The following is a 19,797-nucleotide window of genomic DNA, read 5'->3' as shown; positions in this document are numbered from 1 at the left end:
TTAAAATGTGGACCTTTTAAACATGAAAAACTTTCGTAGGACGTATTTTCTTGTAAAGTTCATATTTACTGAGATATCGCACTTTGACGCACTGAGCAACCCTGTATATAAGGTCTCTATTGGGGCCTGTAATTTCAGCCAAAAAATCAGAATTTGTAAAAAATCGTCGTGCAGTTTTTCCATCGTTTGATGAACGAACCATTTGTGGCGCCTAACCTATCGCGGCTCGTCCTCAATCAGGCAAAATTTTTCTTTAACGTCTTTTTGGATTTGCGATTTTTTTATTGCAAGAAGTGCTTTTTCATCTTGAGATCTAGCCAGCCATTTTTTAAATCTAATTTGTGGGAGAGATGAATTAAAATCTAAGAAAACTGAATCCATGAGTGAAGGGGAGATTATCCAAAGCGAAGTTTATTTATATCCCTCGGCTTGCTTAAACACAGTTTGATATTGTTCATTTCTTTTGGTATTGCCTTACAAAAATTGCTAACTTTTACATCCAAATCTTCGTATTTGAAAGATGTTGGTTGTAATTTCCTTATCTTGTAGCTAAAATATGATTCGTCTTGAAGAGCGAGCTCCTGGGTTTCTTTGGCAAATTACAATCAAACAACTCGGTAATATCTAGTAGACGAAGGGCAAAGATTTTTCCACACTATGGCATTAAGATCTGAAGTTTCTGATTTACAAATTAATTGGAGAGGAACATAGGATGATGTCACAAAACAGATTTCCGTCACCAGCATGTCTATTTGAAAAATTCTGTTTGTATTTGCTATGTCGCGTGCTTCTATCAAAACCCTATTTCCCCGCAATATTAAGTCAGCTTTAAATACTTCAAGTGGAATAGCTGATAAAACATCTTGTTGCTATTTAATAATACGAGTAGCCCTATGATCTAAGAGCGATTGCAACTGAATTGCTGTATATGACTCCGATACTTGCTTATCGGAAGAATAGCACTTATCCTTTACTTTAATAACGTTTTCGTAAGATGGAAAAACATTTGATGCAACTTTTGAATTGACAACTCTGTAATTAAAATATATTGATGCTTCGTCAGCTTCGCTGCGACGATGAGTAAAAATATTTCGTGTATATTAAGTTGTGAATTGAAGCGTTTGGACTTTTCCTCTCTCAAAGGTTTAATTGCAGAAGTGTCTAACTTGGACCGTTCTGACATTCTTCTGCGTTTCAAATGCCCACTAAATTCTGCAAAATCTTTGGCTTTTATTTCTTACAGTGCATGATCTTCCAGAAACTCTTGGCGTTTCACGGGTATGTGTACCACTTCCTCTTCCGGACACGTTTTTTCAAGTGGTTCACAAAGTTCTTGTATAGGCAGTTATTTATAATGCTTAGTTGTAGGTGTACTATTAGTACTGTGGGGGGACCCCAGTGGGTCCGGCAAGTAGGCCATAAAAATCCTTTTCACCATTCCCCCTCTATCCACCGCCGCCTTACTACCTCTCCCCTTCACCACCCAGGCGTCCCGTCTCCCTGATGAAGGCGAGGATCGGTCTCCACTCTAGGGAAGACAGGCAGACATCGACGACCAGTGGTGGCATATTTCTAGAAGATGATATGATGTTTCCTCCGCCGTTCCACATTGTGGACATACGGGACTATCACCGATTCCAAGTAGGTGTAGGTGTCTATTCAGACCGCAGTGGCCTGTCATGACCCCCAACCAGAGTTCTCAGGTCCCAGCGACTTCTGGACATCTGCCATTTGGACGTTGCCTTGGCCTTGCCTGGCATTCCAATCAATTGTTTGGCTTGTCTACACCCTTACGCCTTTCTCCACAACTCTGTGGTCCAGTCGTTAAGTTTAAGGCCCAGTCGTTAAGTGCTACCTGTCTGTTACCGGTTTACCGGTTTCCGTTCTGCCACTTTACTCAGGGCATCCCAGCCTTTCTGGATCAGTCTACTGCCCATCCTAACATTGAGAAGTTCATTTAGGACCGCCTGGCTGTCAGAGAAGATCTCAAGCTCTTTTCTAGTCCTTCTATGACCTCTTTATCTGTGGAAACCTCGCGGATTGCATACAATTCCGCATAAAAGACTGTTGGTGTCCTGCCGGTACACTCCTGCCCCGGACAATCCTGCAGTTTTTTTTAATGCTTAGCTTCTAGTATTGATCTGGAGCTGCAAGCTTGCCTTCAGTACTTGTTGATTGTTTTATAAAGATAAGAATTACGATTCTGCAACTCGATTGTTTCTATTTTTCTATTGATGCTATTGAGCGGAGTAGTGACTAACTCGACTAAGACTTGACGGATCTTTCCCACGTTAGCATCAGCTTTTTTCGTGAGCCAAATATCAAGGAGATAAATCCTGGCAAAAGCAAATTTAACTTTATTATCTGTATCAAACAAATACCTTTTTTTAACATCACCTTGTTCAGTGTATCAACATTTTAGTACAGTGACGTTTTCTGATAAAAAATGGGTACAGAAAGTACATCTTCTTACATAATTTATTATTATTAGAATTGTTACTAATGCAATATTGAAATAATTCTCAAAGTTGAATAACAAATTAGATTCAGTCACAAAATGTGAATTAATGTAAAATACAAGCAGCCGAAACTAAGCAAGAGGCGACATTCTCTCTTATTCAATCTTAAAGCAGAAATTTCAAAAATTTTTTGAAGGCATACAGGGTGGTTCAAAATTGGCGTCATTCATCTGAAGGTGTTGTCTGGCGCTATTATAGGAGTACAGAAAAAATAATAAAAGAAATTAATTGCTATTAAAAACTGAGAAACATTGCGCAAATACCTGTTGCTTTGTAATTATTTAAAACTCAGGTAACCATGGAATTATACTGAGTGACAATAAGATAGACAAGGATAAACGGTAAATTCAACAAGATTTGTTAACTGCGGAACGCACTTTCGAAATGCCAACCTGTTCTCATAACCTCGAATTGGTTGAATGGTTAACTCCAAACAAGCTAGTGCCTGTGTAATTTCCTTATTATCCACCCTTATCAAGCAGCTTCTTGTATTCAGTTAATTAACTCCTGCTCCATTTGTACATGTGTGTGCTCATTGTACTGTGTGTATCCTACAATGTGTGTATCGTTCCTCGGTATTTATTTGGTGCTTGGGAAAGTGGCAGTTATTGTGCTCTGAGTACCCCTGGAAAGCCCTGATTCGATTATGTCCCATACTTGTTCCTCTGTGTCTGGAACCCGAAAATCGATTGTCGTCCACTATCTTCCTGGAACCACTCTCCTCGCCCTTTGTTGGCGTGCGTTCTTTCAGCTTTTGCTAGGTTACTGTAGCATTTCCCCTGAACTAATCGCATATCCACAAATTCGTTGAACTAAATTCAAAGTAAGTTACAGTTTGACAAACTATTGTTATTATTGACGGGGACTATCCACCTGTAACTATCTGTTAAAGACAAAAAACATCATTGCCGCTGCGCCTTTTCATCAAAAAATTGCAGAAGAGAACTTTTTTGATATAAAACATTTTCGTAATTTGAAGCAAATATCGTAATTTTTCTTTTTGAATGCTTAATTATTCCAATATGCTACCAATTAAACAGGGAACAATTACAAAATAATGCTTAATAACAAAGTTGAAATTCGATCTTCAACTGTAAAATTTTGCGAAAAATTCTGTAAAATTTTTAAATATTTTTCTCGTACTCACCAAGGGAGCCACTATCACCCCTTAAAAGGAATGACGCCAATTTTGAATCACCCTGTATAATATGCGAGGTACAAGTATCTTTTTTATTTTCATTTTATTGATATTATAATGAGATTCTTTAATTTGTTTAATTCTCGTAATAACAGAAAAAACTTAAATGTTAGGAACTTATTTTACAAAAAGAATGTATCAAGCTAAATAATGTTCGATAAAATTATGATTTTACGATGGGGCCTAATTAGAGATTCGATAATTTGCGTTTTATACATTTTTTCGATTTCCCACTTAATTTCTTTGTACAACAGTGTATTTGCAAGAAGCTAAATAAAACGTTCAATATGCAAAGGACACAGACTAACTATATTTATGTCTATTTCATTCAGCAGAATTTTGTACATAGTTCTAAAGACATTGGAATTGAGCTTATTATGTTCAAAGACACTAACAAATTTCGTCATTAATAATTGTGTTAAATTTAGAAATAAATCCGATGGCTTTTTTAAGAATATAATTGAATTAGAACTTAAGAAATTCTTGTTCAATCAAAATATTTTATTTTTTTCAGTGAAGAAGTTTCGTCTTTGGAGCAACCAACAGATACACCAGCTCATTTTTTAATATTGTCTGCCATTCTCTACCAGAATAGAGCTGCAACAAGTGACCGTTCATTCGAGCCACATGGTTACCATGTGGCATCCCTTTAGGTGGTTTAGGTTTAGCCTGACAGCATCAAGATTCGACTGAACCGCCCGTCTTATCGACGATTTGTACACCACACCGTGATGCCATCCCCACTTTTTTGGCCACATTTTATTCCATAAGGTTGCGCATCTTAATATACTCTTTCAATCAACGGCTGCAGCATGGCTGCAGAGGTCATGGCGGGTAAACAGGCGTCTCATCGCTGCGACTATGCCCCGACCCTGCTCAATAGGATATATTTCTTTGGGTCACTTTGTTCATTAAAGGAGCCCCAAGATATTTTATGGATGGTACTTGTTCTACTGAAATGCTGTTGAGTTGTTGGCACGTTTTGGCACTTTTGCATACACGACTGTCTTGGTATTAGCGGCATTTATATACAAACCATGTTGCATTACGTACGTTTATAAGGTTCCGAAGGTGCAAGATAGAACTAGCTATAATGGCGTCGTAGCTATAAAGTGTTATCTGCGTAGCTCACGTTATTGATGAAGGTGTCGTTGATCCTGATGCCTTCAATCGTGTCATCGAGTACCTCTCTGAATACAGACTAGGAGTATGTATTGAAAAGAAGCGGGGAAAACAGTCTCCTGCCTGACTCCCCCCCTGATGGAAATATCATCGGACGTTTCTCCTTCAGCTCTCAAATCCGCCTTTGGTGCCAGTACCTATAAATAGGAAATGATGATGTCTCCTACATCTACCTCGGCGCTCTTAAGAATCTCAGCGAGCTTTTGGACTGATATGCAGTGGAACGCTGGTAATCGATAAAGCCCGCGTACACATCGACGTTCATATCTCTACAGCGCTGCGTAAGGACATTCAGAGAACCGAGAGCTTCTTCGTGCATGCTCATCGCATTTCTTAAACCGAACTGGAATGGAATTAATATTTTAACCGTCTTGTTAGCGACTTTATCCGGGTCCAAGACTCTTTTGGATTTTTGAAGTTTTCGGCTTTTGTTTAATGCCCTCGTAGACTTATGGTTAAGATTTTTTTCCCTGCATCCGAAAGGATTTTGTTCTCGGATTCTGTTAAAGCTTTAGATTGTTTCTTCCTTTAAAAATGAAAGATTTCGGATCATTAGAGCTGTCATGAGCTTGGGATTTTCGATCGATTGAGACTTTGAGGTGTGCTAACCTCAGACATCCCCTGTTTCTTCTTTGTCCGAGAATACTAGCCGGTTTTGCCATGAAGAGTATTTCGTATCAATATTCTGAGAGTTTTTTAAAAAGTTAGAAAATTTCGGACTTTATCTTTTTGGGATTTGACTTTTAATTCTCGAGTGTTTCTGTCCTAGTCGCTTAAGGCGAGTTTGCAATTTTATTATCATTTGGAGGAATAGGTCCAAAGGGTGTTGATTTGGTCTTGGATGCTGGAATGCTGATTCAAGTTAAGGTTTCCATATTTTTAATCGTTTGCTAGTGAGTAGGAGCTGAGTCACAGCTTTAAGTTTCATATTTCTGGCAATATCTTGGGACAAAGATATCTAATGTTATTTAGTGAAAATAAACGAGTTTTTCGGGACAATGCTTCTGTTATTTAATAAGCCACTTTTTAATTTTTAGGTATAAAATGCCCCTTCCAATACAACCACATTATTAAAAGAGCTCTACATTTGCTTAACCTTTTTTTGGAAATAAAACTCCGGATTTTTCAGGTCAAATAAGTAACCAGCGGGAAAATGCATCATTTTATTTTATTGTGTATTGGGTCTGCGAGAAATTAATGCCTGAGCATTTATTTATCGATTCAAAACTTTTGAGTAAGAATTGGATAAGCTCGTGACTGACATGAACATTTTAACACGGCATTGCGGACTTATCCATATTCAAAATGCATTTGATCAAATAACATTTTTTTCCACCATGTTAATGCTAAATCTCCATATCATTATTAATATTATTTGCCTTAATGTTGTTATTAAAATTAACTTAATTACTGCAACTAATATTTGTGCATTGAATAGAAAGCAACCAAATAGGAATTTGTCTAGTAAATGTTTTAAACAAAAAATTATTTTTTTTAACGGACCTGCTTCCATTGATTCTCATAAGGTATGATAAAAATTCGCCCTTTGGTAAAAGTTCGACTTCCCTTATATAACATATGAAATGGTGTCCCAAGCCATTACAAAGTTGAAAGGTCGTTCGTATTTAGATATTCATAATCTTAATAGCGCGATAGTGGGTGCTTCTTTATATCTCTCTTACCACATCTATTCAACACTTCTTTAGCTACCTCCGTTTTCCCAAGATGTTTAAGTGCTCCAAAGTAATTTCTATATTTAATAAAGGTTCCAAGTCTGACTTCCAAGTAATTACCGTCCGATCTAAATTATTCCCATTTTCTGGCAAAATATTTGAAATAAATAATAATAAAGGACTTGATTCTTGATTATTTGTGCTTGGTGTTTCGTTCTTTCGGGCGGAACAGTTTGGGTTTCTGCCTGGAAAGTCAACGGTGCAAGCGTTGCGCGTCTATACTGTACTATCTGACGTTCTTGAGGGACTTGAGAGAGGTGATTATGTGCGATTATCTGTTTAAGACGCATCAAAATCATTTGAATGGGTTTCAGCTCTGCCTCTCTAAGGTTTTTCGAGTCATACCTGCTGGGCCGCTCTCAGTGCATTGAGGCGAGTGGGGGACTCTCCTCGGTCTTGCCACTGAGGCGAGGTGTTCCGCAAGGGTCAATCTTGGGTTCCCTCCTTTTCATAGTCTACATGAATTATTTTTCAGAGTATGTGAGTCCAGCCAATTGTTGTCTGTTCGGAATGAGACAACGGTTATATCTAGCGGGGCGACACTCTCGGAACTATTATTTCGTTCTGGGGACGTGCAAACAAGGGTCGAGTCTTAGTGTTCAAATAATAAATTAGTATTGAATCACAGTAAAACTCAGGAGTTGATTCTTTCTACTTCGGACGCTAAGGGCAATAGCGTCACATTGTTGGGAATTGCTATTGATGATCGCCTGGGTTGGAATGTGCATATCGACTTCCTTTCCAAAAAACTTTTCACCGCCATATTTATGTTGCGCCATCTTAGGGACACATTAGAACTGAATGCCCCTAGAACTGTATATTTTGCGTAGTTACATTCTAAAATGCAACATGGAGTAACACTTTGGGCTGGCTCTCCTCATCTTATTGGAATTTTCCGTCTCCAAAAAAGAGCGATTTGAAATATGTTTGGTTTGGACCTAGACAATCTTACAGACAACATTTTAAATGTTTAATAATTTTACAATTTTCATCTGCATATATGTTTAGCTGCATATTTGAAATTGATAAAAATATGTCACTTTACACAATACACTCTCAAGTGCATCTCAAGTGCGTTTACCTCGCAGTCATATATAATAAGCTTCCCGATCGCGTTAGGGCGCTGGAGGGTTGCTTTTGAGAGAGCGATCAAGCAGGTTTTTGTTGACGCTTCTTTTTACTCACAGCAGGAATATTTTAATTATGTTTTTTAATGTGTTTTTGTTTGTAATTTCGTATTTGTTTTATTTGTGTAGGTGTAAGCTTTAGAGTAGGTGTTAATGTTAACTTGCGTATAATAATACTGCATTATTGGAATGACTTGCTGCGCATATATTTCAAGTATATTGTGGTTAAATAAATGAATCTAATTGAATCGAAGCTGAGGTTTTTTTTAGGTAAAAGACTTTTTTGACTAAGGTTTTTTAGGTTGGAGAGTAAGAATGTTTTCAGAACTTGGAGTATTTATATTTACTAACTATTATTTATTACCATTTGTAGATATCGATGACAGACACAGCACCAGCAATTGCGATATTGCACACAGTTCTTTCTGATACCACATTGTCAGCACTAATTCGTTTGTTAAAAGGCCCGGAGATTTGATAGCCGTAAAATCAATCTCTCGGTAAATTAATCAAGTAAAATGTTGCCTTTGGCCTTTTAAATATGTCAAAAAATACAATGTTGAGTAGTGGTGTGTTTTCCTATATAAAAATTTGAAAGCAAAGTGGTTGCTGCTTATATTAGATGTTATAAATAAATCCATTCATATTTTGAACCTGCAGAAAATGTCTAATTAAGTTAAAACTCCGAATATTCATGGTAAACATTTTACCAATAATAAATAATAAACATTTGAAAAAAAATTAGTAATGAGGCACTGTCTTACTTTCGTAGAAAATATATTTTACAGCGATAATAAACATGACAACATACCTATTTGAATGTTTACCTCAAATATTTCCTTTAAATCCCGATTTACTGTTAATATTTCCCTCAATTTTATCTAAATATACAGTTCATTTATTTGAATTAACAGGTACGAAACATTAAATAATTGCCTCCAAATTTTCAGTAAATTCGTTTCCACATTAATTTTAAAAAAACTAAGTTGATTTGAATCAGAGAGATGAATTGACTTTTGTCAATATACTATTTAGAAGCAAGTTATCAATATCAATTTCTTGTGTTTGTCACAAAATCAACAAAATGCTCCTGGTATTATTATTAATACGGTAATGCTTGATTGACCTGGAGTCACTTCAGAACTCCGACATTCCAAAGAAGTAAGTAGATGTAAACTTTTTTGAAATTAAACGGAAATTGACTTGTAATATTTCGAATATTTGTATAAACTATACAGACATTTTTACAATCTCTATAATTTTAATAGAAACAACAAAAACAGTGCTCTGTGAGATTTCTAAACGGGATCAAAAACTACAAAAGCACATATCACAAAAGCAGTTTGAAAATGTCAATACATATAAACCTATACGACGGCCAAACGCATTATAATATAAACAGTTACAGTCTCATCGAAATAATTACATATTGAACTAATCCTTACCGATTTATCAGTCAATTTTGAATTAATATAATACATTTTCACATGCGACAAGAAGCTAAGAACTCTAAAATAAACCGAAAGGAATGCAAAAAAGAATACAATCATCCACCTACAGGCTATTTCATTATGATGCAAATATATTTTCCGATTTTCCTTGAGATGTTTGTAATAACCATTTTCGATTTGAGACCTTGCAAGTTGCAAGTGATCAAATCCCTACAATATTTAAACAAATTATATGCATTTTTGTCATAGCAGGCAAGAACTACGTAGTTGAATCCTTTTTTATGTTGGCAATTTATTCTAGTTTGGGTCTTTATTAAATTAAATATATTTTAAATTTAGCAAGCAAAAGACGTAACGCATATTTTTCCTTGCCCAGAACTTTTCTTAATCCTACGGCCTGACGTCATACCCGTAATGCTTGTAGACTGCTCTGGTCTAGGATTGTGTAATAACACGTGGAAGCCCTGTATGGTGACAGGCATTATAAAAAGCTACATGCAAGGTGAAATTCGAGACATTGCCAAGAATAGCTGGCTGAAGGACCAAAACACCGTTATGCACAACACCCACACTGGCCCTTAAACTAGTACTGGGGCCTTTTTGCCTCCTCTCTACCGAGTTGTGGAGAAGGGAGCTCGCAGGGTTTCTGGGCGACTTAAGAATGGGGGATGGGGCATGGCAATACTGACGATGGACATCGCAAGTCTGTGAAGAAACATTCAACTCGAATCCATTTTGATGAGAAAAAATTGCATCAAAATCTAACAGGATGGAATTCGAGCCATGACTTCTAGGTTTTTAGGGATTTGTACTTAGGGTACACGAACGGGTCTAAAGAACTAGAAATCTATGGGGCCTACAGACACAGGTACATGAACCTGCCCAGACACAGGTACATGAACATGGCCTGCACTAAGAGTAAAGCGGCGATTAAGGTTCTTTCAGAATGTAGGATCTCATTAAATGTCCTTGGATGCAGCAACATCCTTGATCCTCTGAGTACCACTAACAGGGTTTTCTTATGTGGGTACGGGTCATCAAAGCATACCGGGGACTGAAAATGGGGATAGATCGGCCCGATGAGGTAGCATTGGCACACTGATCAGGTCGGAACCAGCAGCGAGGTTTTCCAACGCAACAATCAAAAGAAAGGTAAAAAATTACACACTGAAAACATTAAAACGGATATTGAAAAACCACTACGGTCTCAAAAATCGTAGGCTCTTAGGCGTATAGAACACGACGAAACTGTTAAACCTAGACAGGAAACCGCTCAGTACCATTGTAGGATCATAACTGCACAATCGCTGGTCAAGTTCCACTTGCACGACATCGGAATCGCTGAAGATGCGATGTGCAGATTCTGCAGAGAAGTAGAAGAGACCACTGTAAACGATACATGCAAATGTATTGTGCTTGCAAGAAGTATATTTCCACTTTTGTTACAACTGCCTTGAACCAAAGGCGTTGGTACGTGCGGACTTTGAAAATATCTACTCCTTTCTCAGTAGAGTGGGCGCGGTTAGAGTTAATGGAGAACGTAAACATTTTTCTTTTCTTTAATATATTTGTCTATCTATAGAAATCGCCCATACCAAATATCTGCCCTAAGATAGCAATATTTAAGTTGCAATAAACAATTAAAGTTGTGACCGAAAGCTATTCATTTAAAACGGCACTAAACGCGCGGGAATGGTCGTGACGTCATATCGCTGGTCGATCGATCGAAAGGCAATACGGGAATCCGGCTTGTCGTTGAGTTGTCTGGGTGTTCCCTGTGTTGAATTCGTGCCGTGCTTTATTAATAATGGAAGCAACACAAAACAATATTACAAATGCTGTATGGTGCCACTGTGTCCTAGTACATAAAAGCCGGCGTTTAAAATGGTTAAAGGGTAAAGGTATGCAAGGATATTTCTGAGAAAACTACTGCCCATGTATGTTAAGATCATTTTAATGTAAGTATGAAAAACAGATTTGATTTTATCTATTGTATAACAGATAAATACTTTGAATTTGTATTTTGTTTGCTTCTCGGCTATGCAGGTTAATGCTATAGTAGTAAATAATCACCTCAAAAATAGTTAATTGCTGTACTAGACAATAAAAAGAAACAATAAGTATATGCGATGGGAAAATTTCGTTTTATCGTCGTGCATTTACGTTAAATACCTACTATTTTTGTCATGCAAATGAATATTAACACATATTTTTATGTAACTTTAATATTATTTATTTATTCTAGCTGGAAGAAGATATGAATAACTATGTTAAATTCAAGTTAATTGGAGGTCTGAAAAAAAATGAAGGCTATTGTACTTGCAACTTGCACTAATCCTACTGCAGAAACTCCATAAGAATACATTCCCGATCGTAATCGTAAATAACGTTTTTTTACTTATTGCATATTTTTGTACTTAACATTGTTATTCTGAGTAACTAAGGATATATTTAATAATTAACGCTCTATTTTGCATCAATGTCAAATCACTTTTAATGATGTAATTTAGTTGTTACTAGCATGAAAACAATACTTTTTTATTTTTTGTTGAATCACTTTTGAATTTGAAAATTAAATCCAGTAAAACGCCAATCTAACATTTTATCGATTTATATAAGTAAAACTATTGACTATTTTGTCTATAAATCTACCTGTTAGCTTTAACACCGCGAACTTCAGCAAGAGTAAAACTTGGTGTTTTTATTGTAAGATGCCACCATAAACATATCCACGAATGGTAAAATGTCAAATTGTTCTTTTACAAAACCTGCGTCAGTCGTTTTGAAAAATTTTCTTTTTCTCCGAATATACTATATAAACGTTTTAACAACAATATCAAGACTGAGATTGCATATTTACATGTTCCGCATTGAAGCCACCGCGGCCGACAAGCCGCGTGACGTCACAACTGGTTTCAGCAGATGACGGCGCGTTTCAAAAATGGTTTAAATTATACCGTTTTCAATTGCTTATATTAATTACATAGAAATAAAAAATTAGTTGTTTGGTCAACTGTGGTGTTTTTAATAGTATTAAGTTACGTTTGGGGGTAATGTTTTTTAAATTTAATTTTTGTGCAAGTTTCCTATTGGACAATGCGCATAGGACCCAGTTTTGGTTCCTCGACTGTGTGGCCTAATTGTGCCAACACCGACCTTCTTTTTCACTTCACAGGTCTGGGATTGGGATGCTGGGAATAGTTCTTAACTGGTTTCTATATTTGATACGAGCTCGCCCACGGCGCAGCGGTGGCGTTTTATCATAAGTTGAGAACATCTTTTGGGGCCTCTCAATGAGGGAAGGTCTCTCAGATAGAGGTAAGAAAGTGCCGGCACGCGATGAGGGCGCGCGAGTATCACTGATAAACATGCTTGAAAAGCGTGGCAATCAAGCTTAGAATACGGGCCCTAAAAGTCATCCACGGTGATTTTTTGAATCGCAAGCAACTGTTTCTGAAAACTTACACTCGACTCACACAAGATTTTGAAATAAAACGATATGAAGCAATAATTATGTTGGAATCTTTTGGAATTGGAGTATTTTTGAAGACGAACATATATTATAACGCAAATATTTGCAACACTTATATTCATTTGAACACTTTTATACATTTTCACATAATCATGAAAAATCCTGTTATGTTAGAAATTAGGTGCGAAATCTAGTTAATATTAAGAACATTCGGTTAACCTCAACCACTTGGTTTATGTTAGGGCAATGCGACCCTTATCGGGTTAATGCTTATTATAACAGTAGTAGGAGTAAAAAGTGAAAACAACCTAAATTATGAGGTTGTCGGCCAGTTGAAAAAGATTTGCTTCAGAAACATAGGGATCTGATAAATCACCTAAAATCCTAAGTGAATTGGATCATAATTTTTATGACAAATTTTATAGGCTTATTTATATTGCGCAATAAGGCGACAGCACCAAGTGAGCAATTAAGAGAGGTCGTCAGCTATATCTCACACAGTATTAATCCTGTGTTTCTACACAATATTTCTAGAGCGGCAGCGGTGCAAAGGAATGTAGCGTCCGAATTGACTAAATCCAATCCATAAAAAGTCTCGTTCTAAATGGCCTTTCTAAGATTACCTCAAACCGTGTGAATTCTCAGTATACAATGAATATTTTCTCCACACAATCTGAAGACCTCTCTTAGTTATATAGATACGTATTTGTGCTGGAAAATACTCAATTTTATATGGGATCACCGAATGGCTATGTTTTTATAATTGACAAAATTTCTTCATTTTTATGAATGATTTATGGGTAGTTTTCTTATTTTTTACATCCTTTCTATTTAAAGGTAGGGAACAACTAAACATGAAACTAGCTTGTAGCAGATAGCAGGTTGTGCGAGGTAAAATCATTGCAACGGATATTATTTCGCCATTAACCAGGAGTTCAAGATTAACTGGTTATTTTTTTATATTAACTAACTACAACGTACATATTTCAAAATATATGAAATGTGTTGCACTACATGAAATAACTGCGTAATGCCTAACCAGTAACAAGGGTATTTAGGCAAACACATCTAGAATTTCATAAATACAGGTAATAACGTATTTGGGCAAGAGAAGGTAGCAAGGGTAGATATTTTCATGTACAACCAAGCACAGTTTGTAAATTTTGAATATATTCAAAAGTTATCTCAATCTTGTCAATCGACATCAGATTATTCTCAATCAAAATAAAAAAATGCAATTGTAATAAATTTTATAAAAGCAACAAAAAGTCGAGCAGCATTGCCGCCTGTAGCGACAAGATAAGCAAACAGATACTACTATTTTGCTAAAGATAAGTGTGACTAGGTGGCCTTATTTTTGTTTACGCAAATTGTTGTACAATCACATTATGAATATTCTGCAAGTATTTATGCAAAGTATTGCTCAAAAAACTGAATTTCGCCTTATTAAATATATGAATGTTGCACTGTAGATGACAGGCAACATATGACAAAATATGTAAATTTCAGTAACATAAACGTGAACATAACTGAAAAGTAAAAGTACCAAATCAACATACAACAAACCTTTAATATATGTACATGCTGATGGGTCTTTCACTTTATGAGCTAATCATTAACAAAATAGATAGAATGCTTAGAAGTATCACTTCAGAAAATGAATTAAAAACACCTCCATTGCTCTGCAGAATTATTCGACCTTTTGGAGCAGTGTACCACTGAAAGGTATCCGAAAGTTCACCATAACCGTGCTGGTTTTTTGTCTGAATTACACATTCGTAGGTCGAATCGGCTTGAAGATTGTGGAGCCGGTAGGATTGAGTTCTTTCGCTGGTGGCGGAATTGTAAGATTGGCTGGGTTTGATCAGAAGATCGTGCCATTGTCCCGGATGGTGGTAAGAACTGTTTATCTGTAAGGTAATAAAATGCAGAAATAATTAACATACTGGCTTTCAAACGGATTGCTGATCGTACTCAGTGGGTATACAAATCTGAACACTGTTCATTGCCGTATATTTTAGAGTGTCATTTTTATTCGTATTTTTTTAAATTAATTTTTAATAATTGAGGTACATATCTCATTTACGATAAGTTTATTGAATTAAAAGTACCGTATTCATATGAAAAAAATTATTAATTATTGAAATTATTTATAGAAAGTACATTTATTCCTCGTTTGTCGTTTGTACCTGCACCTCTACCCGGAATATTATATCTAAAATCGAATGGATACTTTGATAAATCAAATTATTCCTGCGAGATATACGATCTACAAAAATAAACGATGAAAACGGATTACTAAATTTTCAAAGTTCTCTAATATTTTTTACTGATAACTCAGATCAACAAGACGCTGAAGAAATTACTTTAATTTTAAATCAGTTTGTTAATATTGACGTCATAAACCAAACTTCCTAATTCAAAAAAACAATTGAACATTTCAAAGAAACATAATCCAACATCACGCACACCGAAATAATTTTATGGTTTAGAATAGGTACTCCAGATTGAAGCTATAATTAGAAGAATGGAACTACTGGGGGTGATTCAAAATTGGCGTCATTCCTCTGGACGTGTTGTCTTTCGCTGTTATAGTACAGAAAAAATAGTAAAATAAATTAATTGTTATTAAAAACTGAGAAATTTGCAAAAAGCTATATCAGAAATACGACAGCAATGTTTTTCAAGGTAATCTGCCTAATTAACATTGCGCAAATACCTGTGGCTTCGTAAATATTTAAAACTCCGGTAACCATGGAACTATACGGACTGACAATAAGATAGGCAAGGGTAAACGGTAAATTCAACAAGATTTGTTGACGAAATGTCAACCTGTTCGCATAACCTCGAATATTGGTGTTTATAAAGAAAGTGACTAGTCTGTGAAACAAACCATACAACACCAAACATTTGAATGGTTAACTCCAAACAAGCTAGTGCCTGTGTAATCTCCTCCACTCTTATCAAGCAGCTTCTCGTATTCAGTTAATTAACTTCTGTTCCATTTGTATCTCCTTGTGCTGTGTGTATCGTACAAACGTGGTAGGAACGTAGCCCTTTGGTATCGTATTTATTTGGTGCTTGGGAAAGTGTCAGTTATTGTCCTCTGAGTGCCCCTGGAAGGCCCTAATTCGGTTATGTCCAATACGTGTTCCTCTGTGCCTGGAACCCGAACATATATCGTCCACTATCTTCCTGGAACCACTCTCCTCGAACTTTGTAGGCGTGAGTTCTTTCAGCGTCTGCTATGTTACTGTAGCATTTCCCTTGAACTAAGCGCATTTCCGCAAATTCGTGAAAGGAAATTCAAAGTAAGTCACAGTTTGACAAATTATTGTTATGATTGACAAGGGCTATCCACCTGTAACTATCTGTTAATGACAAAATCATTGCCGCTTTGACTTTTCATCAAAAAATTGTAGAAAATGACTTTTTTGATATAAAAATTTTTCGTGATTTGAAGTAAAGATCGTAATGTTTCTTTTTTAATGCTTAAGTATTCCAATATGCTACCAATTAAACATGGAACAATTTCAAAATAATGCTTAATAGCAAAGTCCATACATACATAACATTGTACTACACGTATTCAAGTGTGTCGTGGCATATCTCTGTGAAGAAGTATATTCTTAAGTTTAAAGATGGTTGTTTTCGCGTGACCAATTCTTCCCTTCACTTTTTCATCACATTCCCACTTTTCATTTAGAGAAGCGCCAAGATAGGTAAATGGCGACACGTTCAATATTTTCTCCGTTGATGTTGAGAGTGGTAGTATGCTAATTTCTGCTAGTCACCATAATTTTTGTTTTGGTAATATTTATATGTAGTCCGAACTTTCCACCACATTTGCTGATTTTATTTAGTATTGACTGGAGGTCTTCAAGGTTATTAGCCAGGATATTGCTTATTGGGACGCCATTGACGTTGATACTTCGGGTTTCATTTGCTACTGCTAGTTGGAAGATTTTTCCCACATAAATGTTAAATACAATGAGTGACAGTACACATCCCTGACGCACTTCCTTCGAAATAGCAAAGGTCTCTGTTGATAGCTCGCCATTAATACAACTGTACTCATACAATAATACTCTGCCAGCTGTTGCCAATACAATTCCTTTATTACTCTAACATCTTTATCATCTACCGATTTTCTGTAATCTCTCCTATCTCTTTCTTTGCTGATTAATCTAACAATATTTTTGATTAGATCTTTATTATTCATTTGATCAGGACCTTTAAAGTTTTCATTTATTATTCTCAGATATTCATCAGGGTTATATTTATATCAGTTTATTTTTTGTCGTTTATCTTATTTATAAGTTTAATGACACCGTCGTTCTAACCAGTCCGTGGTCACTCCCTACTGTCAAGCTGTTTAGCGCTGTTACATCCGTGACTATGCGTCTTTTGCCCCTATAATAAAATTGATGGGTGTAATGGGGTCTCGCCATAGAGGTAGCACCTCTTACTAGAATCGGTCATATCAAGCGTCAGAGACGGGAGATAAATTGTAGTAACTGGTCCTTCTGGGGTGCCCAGCTCTCACTCAAGGCTCCAAGTGCCACACCCGGGAAACTGTGTTGACCAACAGGCTAATTGAGTAGAGTAACCAGATATCGCTAAACAAACCAACAGCGTCTGTCCCAGATTGGGCGGCTGCAAACAGCGTCGGTCCCAGAATGGGCGGCTGAATTAATTCATGGGACCAGGACTCGGCAACACGCTCGGCAAGCGTGGCGTTTTAATGCCAAACTCCTTCCACAACGTACATGGAATGTCGTTTTTTAAAACAGAAATACCCCAGGCGAGTAGAGCTAAGTGCTCCGAATCTCGCGCTGATACATCAGCCAGCCCCAAGGATTTTGGGGGAGGCAAAACCTCGACACTAGCAGATGAAAAACGGAAAACAAACGAGAACATCCTAGTCTTAACATATATCATTCGCACAATGAGACTCGAAGAACATTTACTAAGTCTAGAAAGCGAACTCCAAAACATCAAATGGGGGATACTAGGAATCAGCGAGACCCGACAATTAGGCGAGAACAACACAATTCTGAAATCTGGACATATGCTCTTTCAGAGAAATTCCGAAACCAACCATCATATCGGAGGAGTAGCGATCATGGTAAACAGCAAGAGAAAACATCTTGTCACTAAAAGCAAAGCTATATCAGACCGCGTTATATACATTATTCTCCAACTGAACAAGAGATACAGCCTGCAGATAATTCAGGCATATGCACCCACATCAACATCAACATGACGAAGATATCGAACAATTTTATGAAGATCTGACGATAGCTAAAAACCAAGAAAATACGAAGTTCAAGGTTATAATCGGTCCAGACGGTCCGAACCTCGGTAATGTTGGATTGGGCACGCGAAACGATAGAGGATAAATGATGCTTGACTTTATGAACAATAAACAAATGAACTGCATGAACACGTTTTTCAACAAACAATTTCAGAAAAAATGGACATAGAGAAGTCCGAATGGCGCAGTTAAGAACCAAATTGACTATATACTCACTACGGATAGACGGTCCTATACCGATATATCACTTAACACGTAAGAGCCACAATAAATATAAGCACACGCTTGGAAAGAAAAAACCAAATCGATAAAGCTTTTCGTCCAACAGGAAATCAGCTCAAAGACAAAATGGAAGAATACAAGGCCCAAATCAACAAACGACTAGAACCAACTGAAGATCTGAGAAATATGGGTCTAAATGAGTTTTCAGGAAAAATCACTAGCAGCATACAAGTAGCAGCGCGAAGAGTATGTTCCATGGCTGCAAAAACTAACACGAAACTTAGCCAGAGCACAAACACACTCCTAGCAGAACGTAGAAAAAGGAACAGAGACTCAATAAGATACCAACTAGACAAACAAGTAAAGAAAGCGATTAAAAAAGGCCTAAGATCTCATAACGCAAAGATCATACAAGAAGCCATCGAAGACAACATGAATATGAAAGGCCTCCGATCAAAAAGAACAAAGGGAAATCCGTTCATATACAAAATTAAGGAGCAACAAGGACAAGTCCTGACAGAGAGATAACAGATCACATCGCACTATCCAGAACTTCTGCCAGGAACTCTACAGCCAATCGCTACCTAAGCCAAACCGTATTAACCAGTAAGTTTTGAATGTGGGCTCCGAGGACATCCCGGAAATTGATACTGCGGAGCTGAGAATGGCACTGAGGCAGATGAAAAATCGAAAGGCCTCAGGAGAAGACCGCCTTACAACAGAACTGGTGAAGAATGGGGGATCAACCCTGGAGAAAGCACTGATCATCCTTATTAACAAATGTGTGGAGGAGGACACAATTCCCGACAGTCATCCCCAAGTCAACATAGACGGAAGACTTTTGAGTCATCTCCGATTCGCCGACCACATTGTGATTATGAGCACCGACCAGGACGAACTCAGCGTCATGGTATGCGAACCAAAGAAAGAGTCACAGAAGGTAGGACTAGAAATGAACCTCCAGTAAACAAAGATCATGAGCTCAAACAACACCAACATCAATGTCAATATCGATAACCAAACACTTCAACTAGTGGAAGAATATACAGGGTTGCTCATTAGTGCGTCAAAGTGCGATCTCAGTAAATATGAACTTTACAAGAAAATACGTCCTACGAAAGTTTTTCATGTTTAAAAGGTCCACATTTTAAAATTACTTTCCAATATACGGGGTGTATCCTAAACGTGTGGTAGTTACCAACTTTGGTTTTTTAAATGGAACCGCCCCTTTTTTCATTCATTTTCAGATTTGTCGTCAAAATTTAAGTTAAGTTTGTGTCAAACGTTTTACCTGAAAAATTTACGATTTCCGAGTTATTCGTAAAAATGTGAAAGTTTTGACAGCTACTGGGTTCCACAGAAATCGATGCTGTACACTACCCGCTGCGAATTTTGGAAAACAGTTTTCAGCGATTCTAACAAAACGTCATGATCTACGCGTAGATATGTTTTAAATTATAAGGACATACTTCTAAACCGCTCAATTAGCCTCTAAACTTGCATGTTTTTAAACCTCAAAAAGTTGCTTATTTCAAATGGAACCCCCTATTTTTTTTCTCGATTTCAAATTTAACGT

The 19,797-nt window shown here is 36.8% G+C and overlaps 2 protein-coding genes and 1 long non-coding RNA gene across 5 annotated transcripts in view; 1 reads left to right on the top strand and 2 right to left on the bottom strand.

The window, feature by feature from the left end:
- The window catches only part of LOC109541235 (probable E3 ubiquitin-protein ligase HERC4), a gene marked incomplete at its 3' end in the record, with an annotated part of 482,710 nt that overhangs the window by 60,887 nt on the left and 402,026 nt on the right, over positions 1–19,797 (bottom strand).
- On the top strand, positions 10,940–12,223 carry LOC109546293. Its single transcript, XR_002172753.2, has 2 exons — positions 10,940–11,168; positions 11,456–12,223. It is a non-coding gene; the product is annotated as an uncharacterized LOC109546293 (long non-coding RNA).
- The window catches only part of LOC109546292 (MAM domain-containing glycosylphosphatidylinositol anchor protein 2), a 317,852-nt gene continuing 310,837 nt past the window's right edge, over positions 12,783–19,797 (bottom strand). For all 3 annotated transcript variants that reach the window (XM_048665078.1, XM_048665089.1, XM_048665083.1), the window contains exon 9: positions 12,783–14,592. In XM_048665078.1, coding sequence (XP_048521035.1) covers positions 14,284–14,592 — 309 coding nt within the window. In that variant the 3' untranslated portion in view covers positions 12,783–14,283. The remainder of the gene's footprint in view (positions 14,593–19,797) is intronic.

Source organism: Dendroctonus ponderosae, unplaced genomic scaffold (assembly GCF_020466585.1).
Source record: "Dendroctonus ponderosae isolate FM_Combo_2020 unplaced genomic scaffold, Dpon_F_20191213v2 Dpon_F_20191213_1, whole genome shotgun sequence".
NCBI lineage: Eukaryota > Metazoa > Arthropoda > Insecta > Coleoptera > Curculionidae > Dendroctonus > Dendroctonus ponderosae.
Note: the sequence above shows the minus strand (reverse complement) of the source record. Positions and strands in the feature narration are given on the sequence as shown.